Source organism: Bufo gargarizans, chromosome 10 (genome assembly GCF_014858855.1).
Source record: "Bufo gargarizans isolate SCDJY-AF-19 chromosome 10, ASM1485885v1, whole genome shotgun sequence".
NCBI classification, from domain to species: Eukaryota; Metazoa; Chordata; class Amphibia; order Anura; family Bufonidae; genus Bufo; species Bufo gargarizans.
The window spans coordinates 24,801,509-24,815,576 of NC_058089.1; the positions used below are offsets into that span (position 1 = coordinate 24,801,509).

General features: G+C 43.3%; 1 protein-coding gene across 1 annotated transcript in view; it reads left to right on the top strand.

Annotated features, from left to right (window-relative positions):
* Positions 1 to 14,068, top strand: part of BRSK2 (BR serine/threonine kinase 2) — a 134,364-nt gene that overhangs the window by 101,952 nt on the left and 18,344 nt on the right. The window contains exons 13-17 of the mRNA XM_044270104.1: positions 283 to 343; positions 6,040 to 6,247; positions 8,941 to 8,989; positions 12,395 to 12,518; positions 12,647 to 12,827. Of these exons, the coding sequence (XP_044126039.1) occupies positions 283 to 343; positions 6,040 to 6,247; positions 8,941 to 8,989; positions 12,395 to 12,518; positions 12,647 to 12,827 (623 nt within the window). The remainder of the gene's footprint in view (positions 1 to 282; positions 344 to 6,039; positions 6,248 to 8,940; positions 8,990 to 12,394; positions 12,519 to 12,646; positions 12,828 to 14,068) is intronic.

Consider the following 14,068-nt stretch of genomic DNA (forward strand, 5'->3'; position numbering starts at 1 on the left):
GAGTGGCAGGGAGCATGCTCGACCTGCCTCCCCATCAGGACGGGGACATGGAACCCTTTTTCTTGAGATCAGTGGGAGTCCCTGCAGTCAAACCCTGAGCAATCAGTTACTTAACCTCTTTAGTACTTGGTACAACCTCTTTGAGGATCAGAACACATGGACTTTCAGATTATAGATCCAATGAGTGAAGAAGAGAAACCCGTAAGGTATATTTTGTTTGAAATCCAAGTGGAGACAGATGAAAACGAAAAACCTCATGGGATGTTCTGTATTTGGTTTCAGGTCGCGATCTATCAGTGGTGCTTCTTCAGGACTCTCCACCAGCCCCATCAGTAGTCCCAGGGTGAGTAATCTCTTCTCCATTTCTCTCCCCTACCTTCTCCCAATTTCACTGGTGCTTTACTATCCAGTAGGGCTACGATTCCACATATAACTGCACAATCGCTATAACTGGCTGATAATGGGAGGCATTCTTCTGTTAACCCATGCTCGTTCTAGTCCTCCTTATTACATGCATATTGTGGGGTTTCGCTCTGGTAGATAGGGTAAGCGGACGCAGTACAGAGGCAAAAGACAAGTTCTTAACACAAAACGTCAGTGTTTATTCACACTTGAAGCAAATGCACAAAACAATGCGTTACTTTGCAGTCTTGGTATTTACTTCACACACAATGGAAAGTACATCTTGGTGTTACTTCACACAAATTGGAAAGTTCATATAAGACAAGTCACCTTGATGTCAGTTCTGCCTCCAGCAGTCCACGGCAGGCTTTAGGGGGCCTGTTTCCTCGGCCCATGGGTCTCAGCCCTCCAACCTGGCACCAAGCCTCAGATCCCAACACAGAGATCCTGCTGCTGAGCCCAGCTGCCTATTTAAGGACAACCAGGTGCTGCCAAAAACCCGGACCAGCAATTAAAATCCAGTCCGGTATTTGACCCCACTTAGCTGCTAATCAGCCCAGCAGCACACGCTGGGTGGAAAATACCTGTTTTCCCAGACCATTCCCCTCACTGTGTCACAACATGTATATCGCTATATTCTATGTATACAGTGTGCACACACAGGCTGCTTGAGTTACTAAGCTGTGCATTCATAAAAGTTATAATATAGCATAAAATATTGGCATAGACTTCCAACCAAGACCTCAATTAAATTTTAATATAATAGCACTGATCATCAAATATTTATATGGAACAGTCAAAAACTTGTGTGACATTGGACCTGTTAGTCACCGTCTTGTCACCAGTTCCACATTAGTAAATTCTTACTGTTACCCATAGAAGGGTGACTCCAGCCATATGTCGCTTATTAACTCAAGTCAAATGTCATATGTGTGTATTTGTGCAATTTCTATGTAACATGGATAATAGGCGAAAGTTAGAAAGCAGATAAGTGAGCACTAGCCAGGCACCCCTACAGGTAGGTTAGGCTTCTATGATCCCCTGGTAGAAAAAAATAGCATAGCCACTACTCAGCAATGCCATGATTTTATCATAAATTGCGGTGAACCAAAAGTCACCATATTGGCACAATGTACCTAGCAAATACTGTAGGCGCTCTGTTCCACCATATAGTGCCCCCCTCTACCCCCGTTTTGTTCCAGACAGACATCTCCTTGTGCCTCCATATAATATCAGAGGTCCATTATGGTCTCAGAGCAGTGTATACAATGGATCTATAAGGCAACCATTTGCATGAGCCCCTACTCAAAATGTTGAAAAAAAATGGATCATCTTGATCAGATTTGACTGAGCGTTTCTGTGAGGGTGGGTTCACATCACGTTTTATGCTTCCGTTTGACCTATACATTTTTAAAAAAAAGATTAGAAAAATGCAGCACACCACGTTCTTGCATCCTGCACAGTCCGGAAAAAAAAAAAAATAATTATACTTTTTTTTTACAATGGTAAAAAAAGGTATACTTTTTTTTTTTTGTTTCGTTTCTTTTACAGTGGAACTGGTGAACGTATGCCACTGTATGGCATCAGTCTGAGGCTTCCGTTTAATGAATACATATTTTGTTTACGCAAAAAGGATGGGAAAAACATAATGTGAACCCACCCTAATTCTCACTGGTCAAGTACCACAACTCATTATGTATCAAGGTGATTCCCAGTATAAACTAATTGGGATTACTGTTCAAAAATTGGCAGAATGAGCATTTCTATTTAGGCTTAAAGGGCATCTGTCAGCAGATTTGTACCTATGACACTGGCTGACCTGTTACATGTGCACTTGGCAGCTGAAGGCATCTGTGTTGGTCCCATGTTCATATGTGCCCGCATTGCTGAGAAAAATGAAGTTTTAATATATGCAAATGAGCCTCTAGGAGCAACGGGGGCGTTGTCGTTACACCTAGAGGCTCAGCTCTCTCTGCAACTGCCACGCCTTCGACACTGTGATTGACAGGACCAGGCAGCGAAAAACGTTATCCTACCTGGTCCTGTCAATCAAAGTGTAGAGGACGCGGCAGTGGCACAGTGAGCTGAGCCTCTAGGTGTAACTACAACGCCCCCGTTGCTCCTAGAGGCTCATTTGCATATATTAAAACTTCATATTTCTCAGCAATGCGGGCACATAGGAACATAGGACCAATGCAGATGTCTTCAGCTGCCAAGCGCACATGTAACAGGTCAGCCAGTGTCATAGGCACAAAACTGCTGACAGATGCCCTTTAATTCAGAAATTATTATTTTTCTTGATTAATGGTAAATACCATCATTACTGATGATTGCAGTGGATTATATTATAATTAGGATTCATGAGGCAGTATGTAATTCTGCATCTTCAGCCCATACTGTAATCGGGATGCCTGACTCGTAGTTATATCCATGTTTCTGACTGTATATGTAATTTTAATTGAGCTCTGTGTAATTCAGCACATGCTTCCATTATAACATAGCATCTATGCATAAGGCATACACTTGGCAATCCTCCTTACTTGTTTCTCTGGACGCTCCCAGCCGTATTCACCAGTTACAATGTGTTAGACAGCAGTCATTGGCATACAGAAACATGATTTGGAAAACATTTAAAACAGAAAACTATATATAAAAAATCAATTAATCATATATAGCTTAAAAATGCACCTGAAAGCTTTGTACAGGGGGTGCTCAGTTTTTTATAGGTTTGACCTCCCACCCCTTCCTTTTCTTAAGGGCTCATACGCATGAACGTGTGCGCCCCATGCCCGTGCTGCGGTCCGCAATGCACAGGCACCAGCCGCGTGCCCGCCATTTGCAGATGCGGACACATTCACTTGAATGCGTCCGCGATCCGCAAGATTCAGTCCGCACCTCAAAAAAATATATAGAACATGTTGTATATTTTTACGGTGCAGAGGCACGGGCCGAAATCCCACAGAAGCGCTTCCGTGGGCTTCCTCTCCGTACCGCAGCTCCGTATCTTGCGGTTTGAGGGCCACCGTACTGGCACGGGCCGCACATGTTTTTGTGCATGAGCCCTAAACCTACTATGAAGGGAACCTGTCACATTGGACATGCTGTCGGGCATCCTTCAGGCCTCATGTTATCAATCAGGAGGAGCTATTGTGTTACGTATATCTATCTCTGTCGATTCTTTGCTTAGGAGTCCAGTGGGTGGTCCTATTCACTGATACCCTGTATGTGTACAGAGATTGTGTTAGTTACTGAGTAGTTCCACCCACCGGACTCCTATGCATACAATGACCAAAGATACTGAATTTTTTCTCCAAAAACTATATATCAAACTGCTCAGTGCCTCCTGCTCTATAACATTTTGCTTGCAGGTAGGAATGTATAGACAATGTCATGGGTTCCCTTTAACCCCTTGCCAACCACCCGTCGACTATATACACGATCAGGCAGTCGGCATATATCTCTGCATGCAGCTGTGGGAGTGGGGACCCCACTGTGGGTGACAACAGGGCTCCCTATAGAGAAGTTCTTCATTCCCTGCCTTTCCCACTGCTCTATACACAGTGCTGAACAAGTTCTATGTATAGATATCAGGAATCGGAAATTCTGCTTACTGCTTGTGATGACCGGGAGTCTGCGTGAGCTGCTGGTTATTAGCAGACTCAGATCAGCTCTGCGGTGAGGCTGTACAATAATGTACAATCTCTCTGGGGACTGTTTTGCCCTAGTAACTGGGGCTGCTATATCAGCCCCATTTACAGGAGAAATTAGCAATAAAAATAAATAAAAAAAAAGCTAACTTAAATGTCCCCCAAAGGTCTTGTATGATCTTATAGGGCAACAAAGTGTAAAAAAAATAAAGACAAAATATATATTTTAAAAAGTCATTACGCGTCACAGCGCAGCTTCTAGACCCTCGCTCAGCCACCATAACCCATACATCTGATAGATCAAAAAGACCATTATGGAAAGGGGAAATAATAAAATAAAAATTTTGTTGCACGTTGTTCTATTAAAATTAAGAAAAAAGTAAAAAACTGACAATTTTTTCTCACTTTATTACATTTTTCTTTTATATAAAAATAAAAAAATACTAAAATACAAATAGCATAAATATAAAGCCCCTTGTGTTACCGAAAAAGGTGAAAGAATTATTTACATAACCGAGCTGAAAAAACACTTGTTTTCAAAGTCGCATTCACGGAAAACGCACCAGGTCAGGAAGAGATAAATGGCCCTGTCAGTACTCACTCCATTTTTGATTGGGAATTAAGTGGTTGTTCCAAGATATAAAGTTACACCCTACCCACAGGATAGGGGACAAGTATCTGATCGTGGGGATTCATTCCCTGGGACCCCACGAAAATGAGGGGCCCGAGTCCACTGAATGAATACAGGGGCGGTGGAGCAGGCGCACTGTTGCTCCATTCATTCTCTGCGGAACAGCAGTCCAGTTCTTCCGGTAGGAAATACGTTTATATCTTGGGACAACCCCTTTGAGTTTCACATCAGAGCGAGTATGATTAAGGTAAATGAAGCAAATATTACATCTATTAATCCAATTCAACCTGAAACCATAGATCCTGTAGATAACCAAACCTAAACTACAGGTTCTCTGTAGAAGAATTCAGGTCAGTCTTGGTCACGCCGTAAGGTTCACCAGCTTACGGCCCATTGCACAGTGTATGGTGTTTCCTTGAAAATATCACAGTGCCAAGAACTTGGGAGAATATAATGTATGCAGAGAAACATCAGTAATGAGGATTGCTGATGTAATCCATGTCTGTGATCTTGTAAGAGCCTGGCAGGTAAATGGCTGATGGCTTTCTCACTGCTGCGGGACTGCTCTCTCGCTTTGGCTGGTTATTGGGGTGCTGCTTCTAACATGCATGTCTTTTTTTTTTCTTTTTTTCATTCTCATTTTGGCTGCTGTCATTCCTTCCATTGACCCTTTGCACCCCTATATGACAAATGATCGTTCCTCCTCCCATGGCTGCTTTGCTTCGATGTCTCTATTTGTGACCCACTAATTCTTTCAATCTGCGTCTTCTTCCATGTTGCTTTTCAAATTCTCATACTTTTCCCTTCTTGCTTCTGTTTCTCCCTTTGATGAATGTCCTTATTCATTTTTCCATTCTTCACTTCTCTGTCCTGGTGTCCGTCCTTTATCTCCTCTTCATATTGTGCTCTTATTTATGTGCCCGTGTCTGTATGACCTTGTTTCCGCTTCTTTCAATATCTTGCTCTTGTTTGTTGGGCTCTTTGGCATCCTTCTTCTTCTCTGCCTTCCTCTTTTACCTCTTGCCTTCCTTACTACGTTTTCTCTCACAGCCGATAAGGAGGTTTTTTGCCTTTCCCCAGTCCCCTTCGCCATCTTCTTCACCTCATACCACGCCAACCTCTGATCGTGCAGGGCATAATGATTGCAATCTAACCAATCCCAAAACCCAGACCTTCCCACCCAAACCCAGAAGTTCAGAGAAGCCTCTTCAGACAACTCGTTCCAACCCCCTTCCTGCTACAAATAACTCTAGTGTCTCATCAAGGGCTCCGAACTCTCCTGCTGGGCATAGTGGTTGCAGAACGTCAAACAAATTGCCCCCATCTGATCTGGCCCCCAAATCTGTGCCCCTTATACAGGTTACCCCTCATCCGTCACCCCGTGGCAGCCCCCTCCCTACTCCCAAGGGAACGCCTGTGCATACGCCCAAGGAAAGTCCGGCGGGCACCCCTTCCCCTACCCCTCCATCCAGCCCAAGTATTGGTGGAATGCCTTGGAGGACAAGACTGAATTCAATCAAGAACAATTTCCTGGGTTCACCGAGATTCCATCGCCGCAAACTTCAAGGTGAGAAAGGATGAGAGCAAGTGAATTGTGGGTGACTGGTGCATGCTCTAGATCCTCATGTCTCCTTTAGGTCTCAGGGTGCTGAGATATGGGAGATTTTTTTTGGCATGGTTTTCAATCCAGAGATCTGATTTAGCCCAATGATATTTGGGGATCTTTTCCAAAATAAGAACTTTCCCAGATCAAGACATGAAAAATCAGTTTTACCCCACAGACCTCTATTGGTGATAGGAAGACATCAAACGGCCATGAATAGAAAAGCATAGGGACAGCTAAACAGTTCCTCATATCTCAGCTTCCTGGATCCTTATCAGTATAACATGAGAAGATAGAATACCGTGTTTCCCCGAAAATAAGACCGGGTCTTATATTAATTTTAGTCCAAAAAAACACACTAGGGCTTATTTTCAGGGTAGGGCTTATTTTCTTTTCTTAAAAACCTGTTAAAATCTAGGGTAAAAATTCTGTGTCCCGAGCCCCCCCTTATCAGGTCAGGAGTTCGTTTTTTATATCATTAGGTATTTCTGGTACTGTAAAAATACCTGTTTAACAGCGTTTACAGTACGGTACTCTTCTCTGAGGTGATGATTGGTCCCTGTACAGAGAGGTGCGTCAGCCAGCTCCGTGCAAAAAGGGCGGGGGGGCGCAGACATCAGCGGGAGGAGGGGAGGAAAATGAAGAGCCGAGATTGCCGCTGACGTCAGCGCGCCGAAGACGGCTTCTGGAGGGAGGAGATCCACGGCTGACGTCAGCGGCAATGAAACAGGGAAGCAGCAGCAGACATCAGCCAGGAGGAGAGAAGAGAACCTCCGGCGGGACAGCAGTGAGCGAAAACTTCTTTTTTTTAAATATACGGTAGCAGCAAACGGAGACACTAGGCAACATTTACAAAGTGTTTTTAAGGAGATTTACTAGGTCTTATTTTCGGGGTAGGGCTTATATTACAGCCCGTCCTGATAATTGAGATAGGGCTTATTTTCGGGGTAGGGCTTACTTTCGGGGAAACACAGTACTTGCATGTTTTTTTTTTATATATATACACTCACCTAAAGAATTATTAGGAACACCTGTTCTATTTCTCATTAATGCGATTATCTAGTCAACCAATCACATGGCAGTTGCTTCGATGCATGTAGGGTTGTGGTCCGGGTCAAGACAATCTCCTGAACTCCAAACTGAATGTCAGAATGGGAAAGAAAGGTGGGCTACAACAGCAGAAGACCCAACTGGGTACCACTCATCTCCACTACAAATAGGAAAAAGAGGCTACAATTTGCACGAGCTCACCAAAATTGGACTGTTGAAGACTGGAAAAATGTTGCCTGGTCTGATGAGTCTCGATTTCTGTTGAGACATTCAAATGGTAGAGTCCGAATTTGGCGTAAACAGAATGAGAACATGTATCCATCATGCCTTGTTACCACTGTGCAGGCTGGTGGTGGTGGTGTAATGGTGTGGGGGATGTTTTCTGGGCACACCTTAGGCCCCTTAGTGCCAATTGGCCATCGTTTAAATGCCACGGGCTACCTGAGCATTGTTTCTGACCATGTCCATCCCTTCATGACCACCATGTACCCATCCTCTGATGGCTACTTCCAGCAGGATAATGCACCATGTCACAAAGCTCGAATCATTTCAAATTGGTTTCTTGAACATGACAATGAGTTCACTGTACTAAAATGGCCCCCACAGTCACCAGATCTCAACCCAATAGAGCATCTTTGGGATGTGGTGGAACGGGAGCTTCATGCCCTGGATGTGCATCCCTCAAATCTCCATCAACTGCAAGATGCTATCCTATCAATATGGGCCAACATTTCTAAAGAATGCTATCAGCACCTTGTTGAATCAATGCCACGTAGAATTAAGGCAGTTCTGAAGGCAAAAGGGGGTCCAACACCGTATTAGTATGGTGTTCCTAATAATTCTTTAGGTGAGTGTATTTTATACAAGGAAGGAATTGTAAGGCTTTCTGAACAGTCCTATAAGTTAATGTCATGGCACCATGCTACTTAAAGGGGTTGTCCAGCCTAAAAGTAAAATTAAAGCCCGCCTGGTTAATGTGCCAGTCCCACCATTCCAGCTACGCGGCTTCCGTCCCAACTGTTTAGATTCCCCACCGTACCAGAAGAGATGAGGTCCCGTGATCACCGCTACTAATCACTGGCCTCAGAGGTTATATGTGCAAGAACAGCACGTCACTGCAGTGAGGTGCCAGCACTGGAATGGCGGGACTGTCAGCAGATGATTTTTTGTTTTCTGTGGGCACATTTTTGGGTCGAGCTTTAATTCAACTGGTTAGGGAGGACCTTTAAAGAGAACCTGCTAGGTCTCCTGAAATGTCTGTTTTAGTACATCCTTCCATTTGCTATGAAATAATTCTGACTCATTTGTTCATAGTACTCTATCATTCTGTGTCATTCCTCTGTTACTCCACTGGGAAATATTGGAACTGACAACTTTTTACAGAGTTACAGGAGGAATTACAGAGGAACTGCACAATGCAAAGGTCTAATAAAAGACGCTCCAGAATCCAAGTATTTGCTAAAACATACATGTCAGGAGAGGGGACTAGTGATTATCTTCTTTTTGTGTGTGAGGCTTTGTGTGTTTTATATGTTGGTGCTTATTTCTTACACATATCCTGTATGCTAGAGTGACTAGATTAATATTAAGTCATCTTATGTTTTTAGTTCCCACAGCAGATGAAATGACCAACCTGACACCAGAATCATCTCCAGAGTGAGTACTCTGTTCTGCTGCATAATTATTGCTTATCCGAATTTTTCACCCTCTTCTCGGACCACCATTTTTTTAAGCTACTGAAATTAACCAGTGGCTTGTTGTGGTGATCACCAGGCAGAATCTGTTTCATAACAGTGGTAGATGCAGAAGCGGAAGATTATGGAAATATCCCTTATATCTTCAGCAATGATTCTTCTAAATCAGGCATGCTCAACCTCCGGCCCTCCAGCTGTTGCAAAACTACAACTCCCATCATTCCCAGACAGCCTACAGCTATCAGCCTACAGAAGGGCCTGGTGGGAGTTGTAGTTTTACAACATCTGGAGGGCAGCAGGTTGAGCATCCCTGTTTTAAATCATTAAAGAGGCCTTAAAGGGGTTGTCTCATCTCAGACAATGGGGGCATATCGCTAGGGTATGCTCCAATTGTCTTATAGGTGCGGGTCCCACTGCAGGGACCCGCACCTTTCTCCTAAACTGAGCCCCCGCAAAGTGGTGGCTGGAGGACTCCGGTCCGTCCACCACCAAGTGCTTTCTTTCCCTGTAGAAGTGAATAGGAGCACACTGCGCATGACCGGCCACCGCTCCCATTTACTTCTATGGGACCCGCACCTATCAGACAATGGGGGCATATCCTAGCCCATTGTCTGAGATGAGACAACCCCTTTAAAGTGAATGTGCCACCTAGATTTTTTATCAATTTAAAACCAGATAGTAAACCACAGGGGCAGATTGGCCATAGATCTTACAGGGAAATTTCCAGATGGGCCGATGCCCAGGAGGCCGCTTGGGCCCTTCTCTCGACCAGCCAGTGGAAGTTTTTGGGGATGTATTTTGTGCTGCTGGCGGTATTTTGTAATGGACTGTGGTATCTGTCTCTTGGGGTGGTATAATGTGAACTTCACTTTAGCCACCTTCCCACATATAAAATATAACTTTTAATAAATAACTTTTAAAATTGGAGCTCAAATCAAGCCCAGATCAAGTAGGTTCTCCGGCACATGGTCCTTGGTGGTTAACAACTCTACCAAGACGTTGAGATCTCTACAAACCATGAGTAACATCAACAACATCATCAGTCTTGCTGTTGGAGGTATCAAGTGTATTGCTTAAATGTGCCGGAGGACCTACTTGATCTGGGCTTGATTTGAGCTCCAATTAAAAAAATTATCTATTGAAAGTTATACTTTATATGTGGGAAGGTGTCTAAAGTGAAGTTTATGTTTATACTCCCCTCACACTGTTAATATAGCGTCTTGGCGGGTTTTGTTTGTGTGGTATAATGTGCCACAATATGGTATTTCTGGCCCTGTCTTCCATCAATTTGGACTCAACTACTTTTAGTATTTTTTCCAGGGCCGCCCCTGGTAAACCATGATCTTTTTTTTGTCTAAGGTATTTTTATTTTCTAATTGTAGATTTTCTTTATTCTATTTTCTCCATGATTATGGAGGCAGCCATCTTGCCAGAGCTGCTGTTAACATAATTTACATATGCTTTACAACAGCTACATGGGCCATAGATACAATAGACTGGAGATGTTCATTGATGTTTATGGGAAAGTGTTGTGGGCATGCTCAGAGTATATAAGCAGTAAATGGTGGATCCTGTGTTATGTACAGTATTCAGAGGTGTTATCTGTCATAACGGTTTGTTATTAGGCTTGGTGGACAAGATTGGCCAACTGCAAAATTGTAGGCTTTTTAAAAAGATATAATGACGTGGAATATTTTACAAAAATTACCAAAAATGTAGTATGTTTAAATATTGGTCATTTTCTGATGCCACATTCCCTTTAAAAGATTGGCCAGTGTCAGAGGAACTTGCTTGTGCTCCTCCTCCACCTGTATAGACATAAACCTAGACATTTGAGAGCTTTAAAGGGAGTCTGTCACCACATTTAAGCATATTAGACTGATCAAATAGCGTTATATGTGCCACAGAGAACTTAAAAACGGTACGTTTGTTGTATCTAATGGAGTTTTCTTTCAGCCAAAAATGAACTTTTAAGATTCTGTAAATGCGCCCTCTCAAGTGCCCAGGGCGGCGTCTCAGTCGTCTGAGCCCCAGGCAGGCACCTCCTCAACGGCTCATAACCCCGTCCTCCGTGTGCCTCTGCCCGCCCGTTTACTCTCCTCCTCTCCTTTTCCACTGCGGCTGCGCGGTCAAATTCGTAGCGGGCGCAGTGGAAAAGGAGAGAGGAGGAGAGTAAACGGGCGGGCAGAGGCACACGGAGGGCGGGGTTATGAGCAGTTGAGGAGGTGCTGTCTGGGGCTCGGACGATTGAGACGCCGCCCTGGGCACTTGAGAGGGCGCATTTACAGAATCTTAAAAGTTTTTTTGGGGCTGAAAGAAAACTCCATTAGATACAACAAAGGTACCGTTTTTAAGTTCTTGGTGGCACATATAACGCTATTTGATCAGTCTAATATGCTCAAATGTGGTGACAGACTCCCTTTAAGCTTTCGAGGTGGTACTAAGCCAAGCCTCATTAGTACCAGAAATGTAACCAATCATGGCAGTTATTTAATGGTCGATTGTATCGTGAAACTGGATTGGATGGTCATTAGTGGGTCATTAGAACCTGGTCAGAGGTCACTAAGAAACAGCAGTACCAAGACCTGTCTCTTTTACCAAAGACGTCTGGCAAAACAATCACCACATAGGATGCTTTACCAAACCTTTCACCTTCTAAGGACTGGAAAAATTACCCTGAGGTTCCTTCGATGGGCGTAGGGTTCAGTATTACTTCCATACGCTTTTGTAAATGTAGTGTCAGAGGTTGTAGGTGCCCATATGCCTTCAATAGATGTTGGCCAAATATGAGAACAAAGGATGGGCCCGGGCATTCTGAAATCCAGTGCCCCGATCTTTCCCTCCCCCAGCATCTACCATTGATAGAGCGTCAACACATCCCCATAGACACAAGATAGTTGGCTGTCCTCCCAGAAATCAGACAGTTTGGCCAATTTACTCTTGTGTGCTTGGGCCCCTTATGACTGGTCTCCCAATCAGTTTTCAACTTTGACTTAATTTCGTCTCAAGCTATCCATACTCATAAGAGTAAAGTCAGGCAAAATGATGAATTGTCACAAACAATTGTCTATGATGGCCAGTGGAAGACTTTTGTCTGCTGTAATATTTGCTAAATTGTGGCCGTGGTTGGCCAAAACTTCATTTGTAGGGCATGATCAGCCGAATTTGTTGTCATTAAAAAATTTTCCCCCCAAAAAACTGATTTCCCTGTCAGCCAGGTTAGTCTGACATGTTGCTGGACCAAATGATTCCACGGACATCTGATGGGATCATTGTCGAATGCGTATGGACAGCTTTAGTTTACTTTAATCTCATGTTTTGTTTCCTTTTTTGTCTTATCGGTATTGTCATTCTGATTTCATCCCAGACTGGCCAAAAAGTCTTGGTTTGGTAACTTCCTCACTTTGGAGAAGGAGGATCAGATCTTTGTGGTCATTAAGGACAAGCCTTTAAGCTCCATTAAAGCTGACATAGTACAAGCCTTTCTTTCGGTAAGATTATGTATATTATTTATACACTTTCCTATGAATATTTCATCTCCGTGCTGGTCTGTTGATAATATTGTCTAGCTGCAGTTGAATTCAAAGTCACCCAGCCATTTTCAATGCGCCTTCTGTAGATCCCAAGTCTCAGTCACAGTGTGATATCACAAACCAGTTTCCGAGCTGAGTACAAGTCCACAGGGGGTCCATCGGTCTTCCAGAAGCCAGTGAAGTTTCAAGTGGATATTACATATTCAGAAAGCGGAGAGAAGCAGAAGGACTGTGGGATTTACTCAGTCACCTTTACTCTGCTATCAGGTATATCTCTCCCGATTTCCATACTGCTCACTTTTATGTGCTCATCCCACCATATGCCAAAAACAATCTGCATAAAAATGACTCCAGCCACCTAATCCATGGTCTTGTCTGATCTCTTGTGTATTACTGTTTGGTATTATTAAGAGATCACATCTGTTCTTCTAAAGCAGTAGAGGTATGTGGTTCTGTCTGATCTGGATATGTGGGTACCGGCAGAAGTGCCTGGGCCCAATGTAAATTCTGTAACAGGATCCACAACTTTACATGCAATGTATAGTACTGAAATCCTCTGATGTGAAGGAGAAACTGTGGGGCCACCTTATGCACCAGGTCTAATAAGTACTATGAGGTCACCGTACAGAGATGATAAAACGTGATAGGTCCACACAGGGACAGTTAAAAAAATTATGATGCCACGCAGGTAAAATGACCAAAGTGAGGTAACAACATAGCAATACTAGTCACCATGAGGTCTCAGAAAAGTGATGTCACAGAACATGAATGATAAACATACTGTACTCACAGTACATGGATAGTAAACACCGTGATGTCACAGAGCATGAAGGAAACACAGATAAACATGGATAAGAAACCATGATGTCACTGAACATGAATGATAAACCTAGTGATGTCACAGTGCAGGGATAATAAACACAGTGATGTCACAGTACAGGGATAATACAGTGATGTCACAGTACAGGGATAATAAACACAGTGATGTCACAATGCATGGATAATAAACACAGTGATGTCACAGTACAGGGATAATACAGTGATGTCACAGTACAGGGAAAATAAACACAGTGATGTCACAGTACAGGGAAAATAAACACAGTGATGTCACAGTACAGGGAAAATAAACACAGTGATGTCACAGTACAGGGAAAATAAACACAGTGATGTCACTGAACATGAATGATACACATTGGTGTCTCAGAACAGAGATAATAAATGCAGGGATAAAGTTGAAAGATAATGGACACAATGGGGCAGATACATTAAGATAGTTTTTTTTTTGAGTCAGAATATTGTGCTTGCACCATTTTTACCTTGTGCCAAATTTATCATTTGGATTGTTATGTGTGTCTAAATCTAAATGGTGAAGGGAAGATGTGACACAGTGCGCCACAGGGCTTTCTACTAAGAATGTTACACCGGTTTTTATACCGCTTTGGAACTGGAATAGTTTATGTCTCAAACATGCACCCGAGGCTGCAGCAAAACAAGGTGTGAAACAGCAC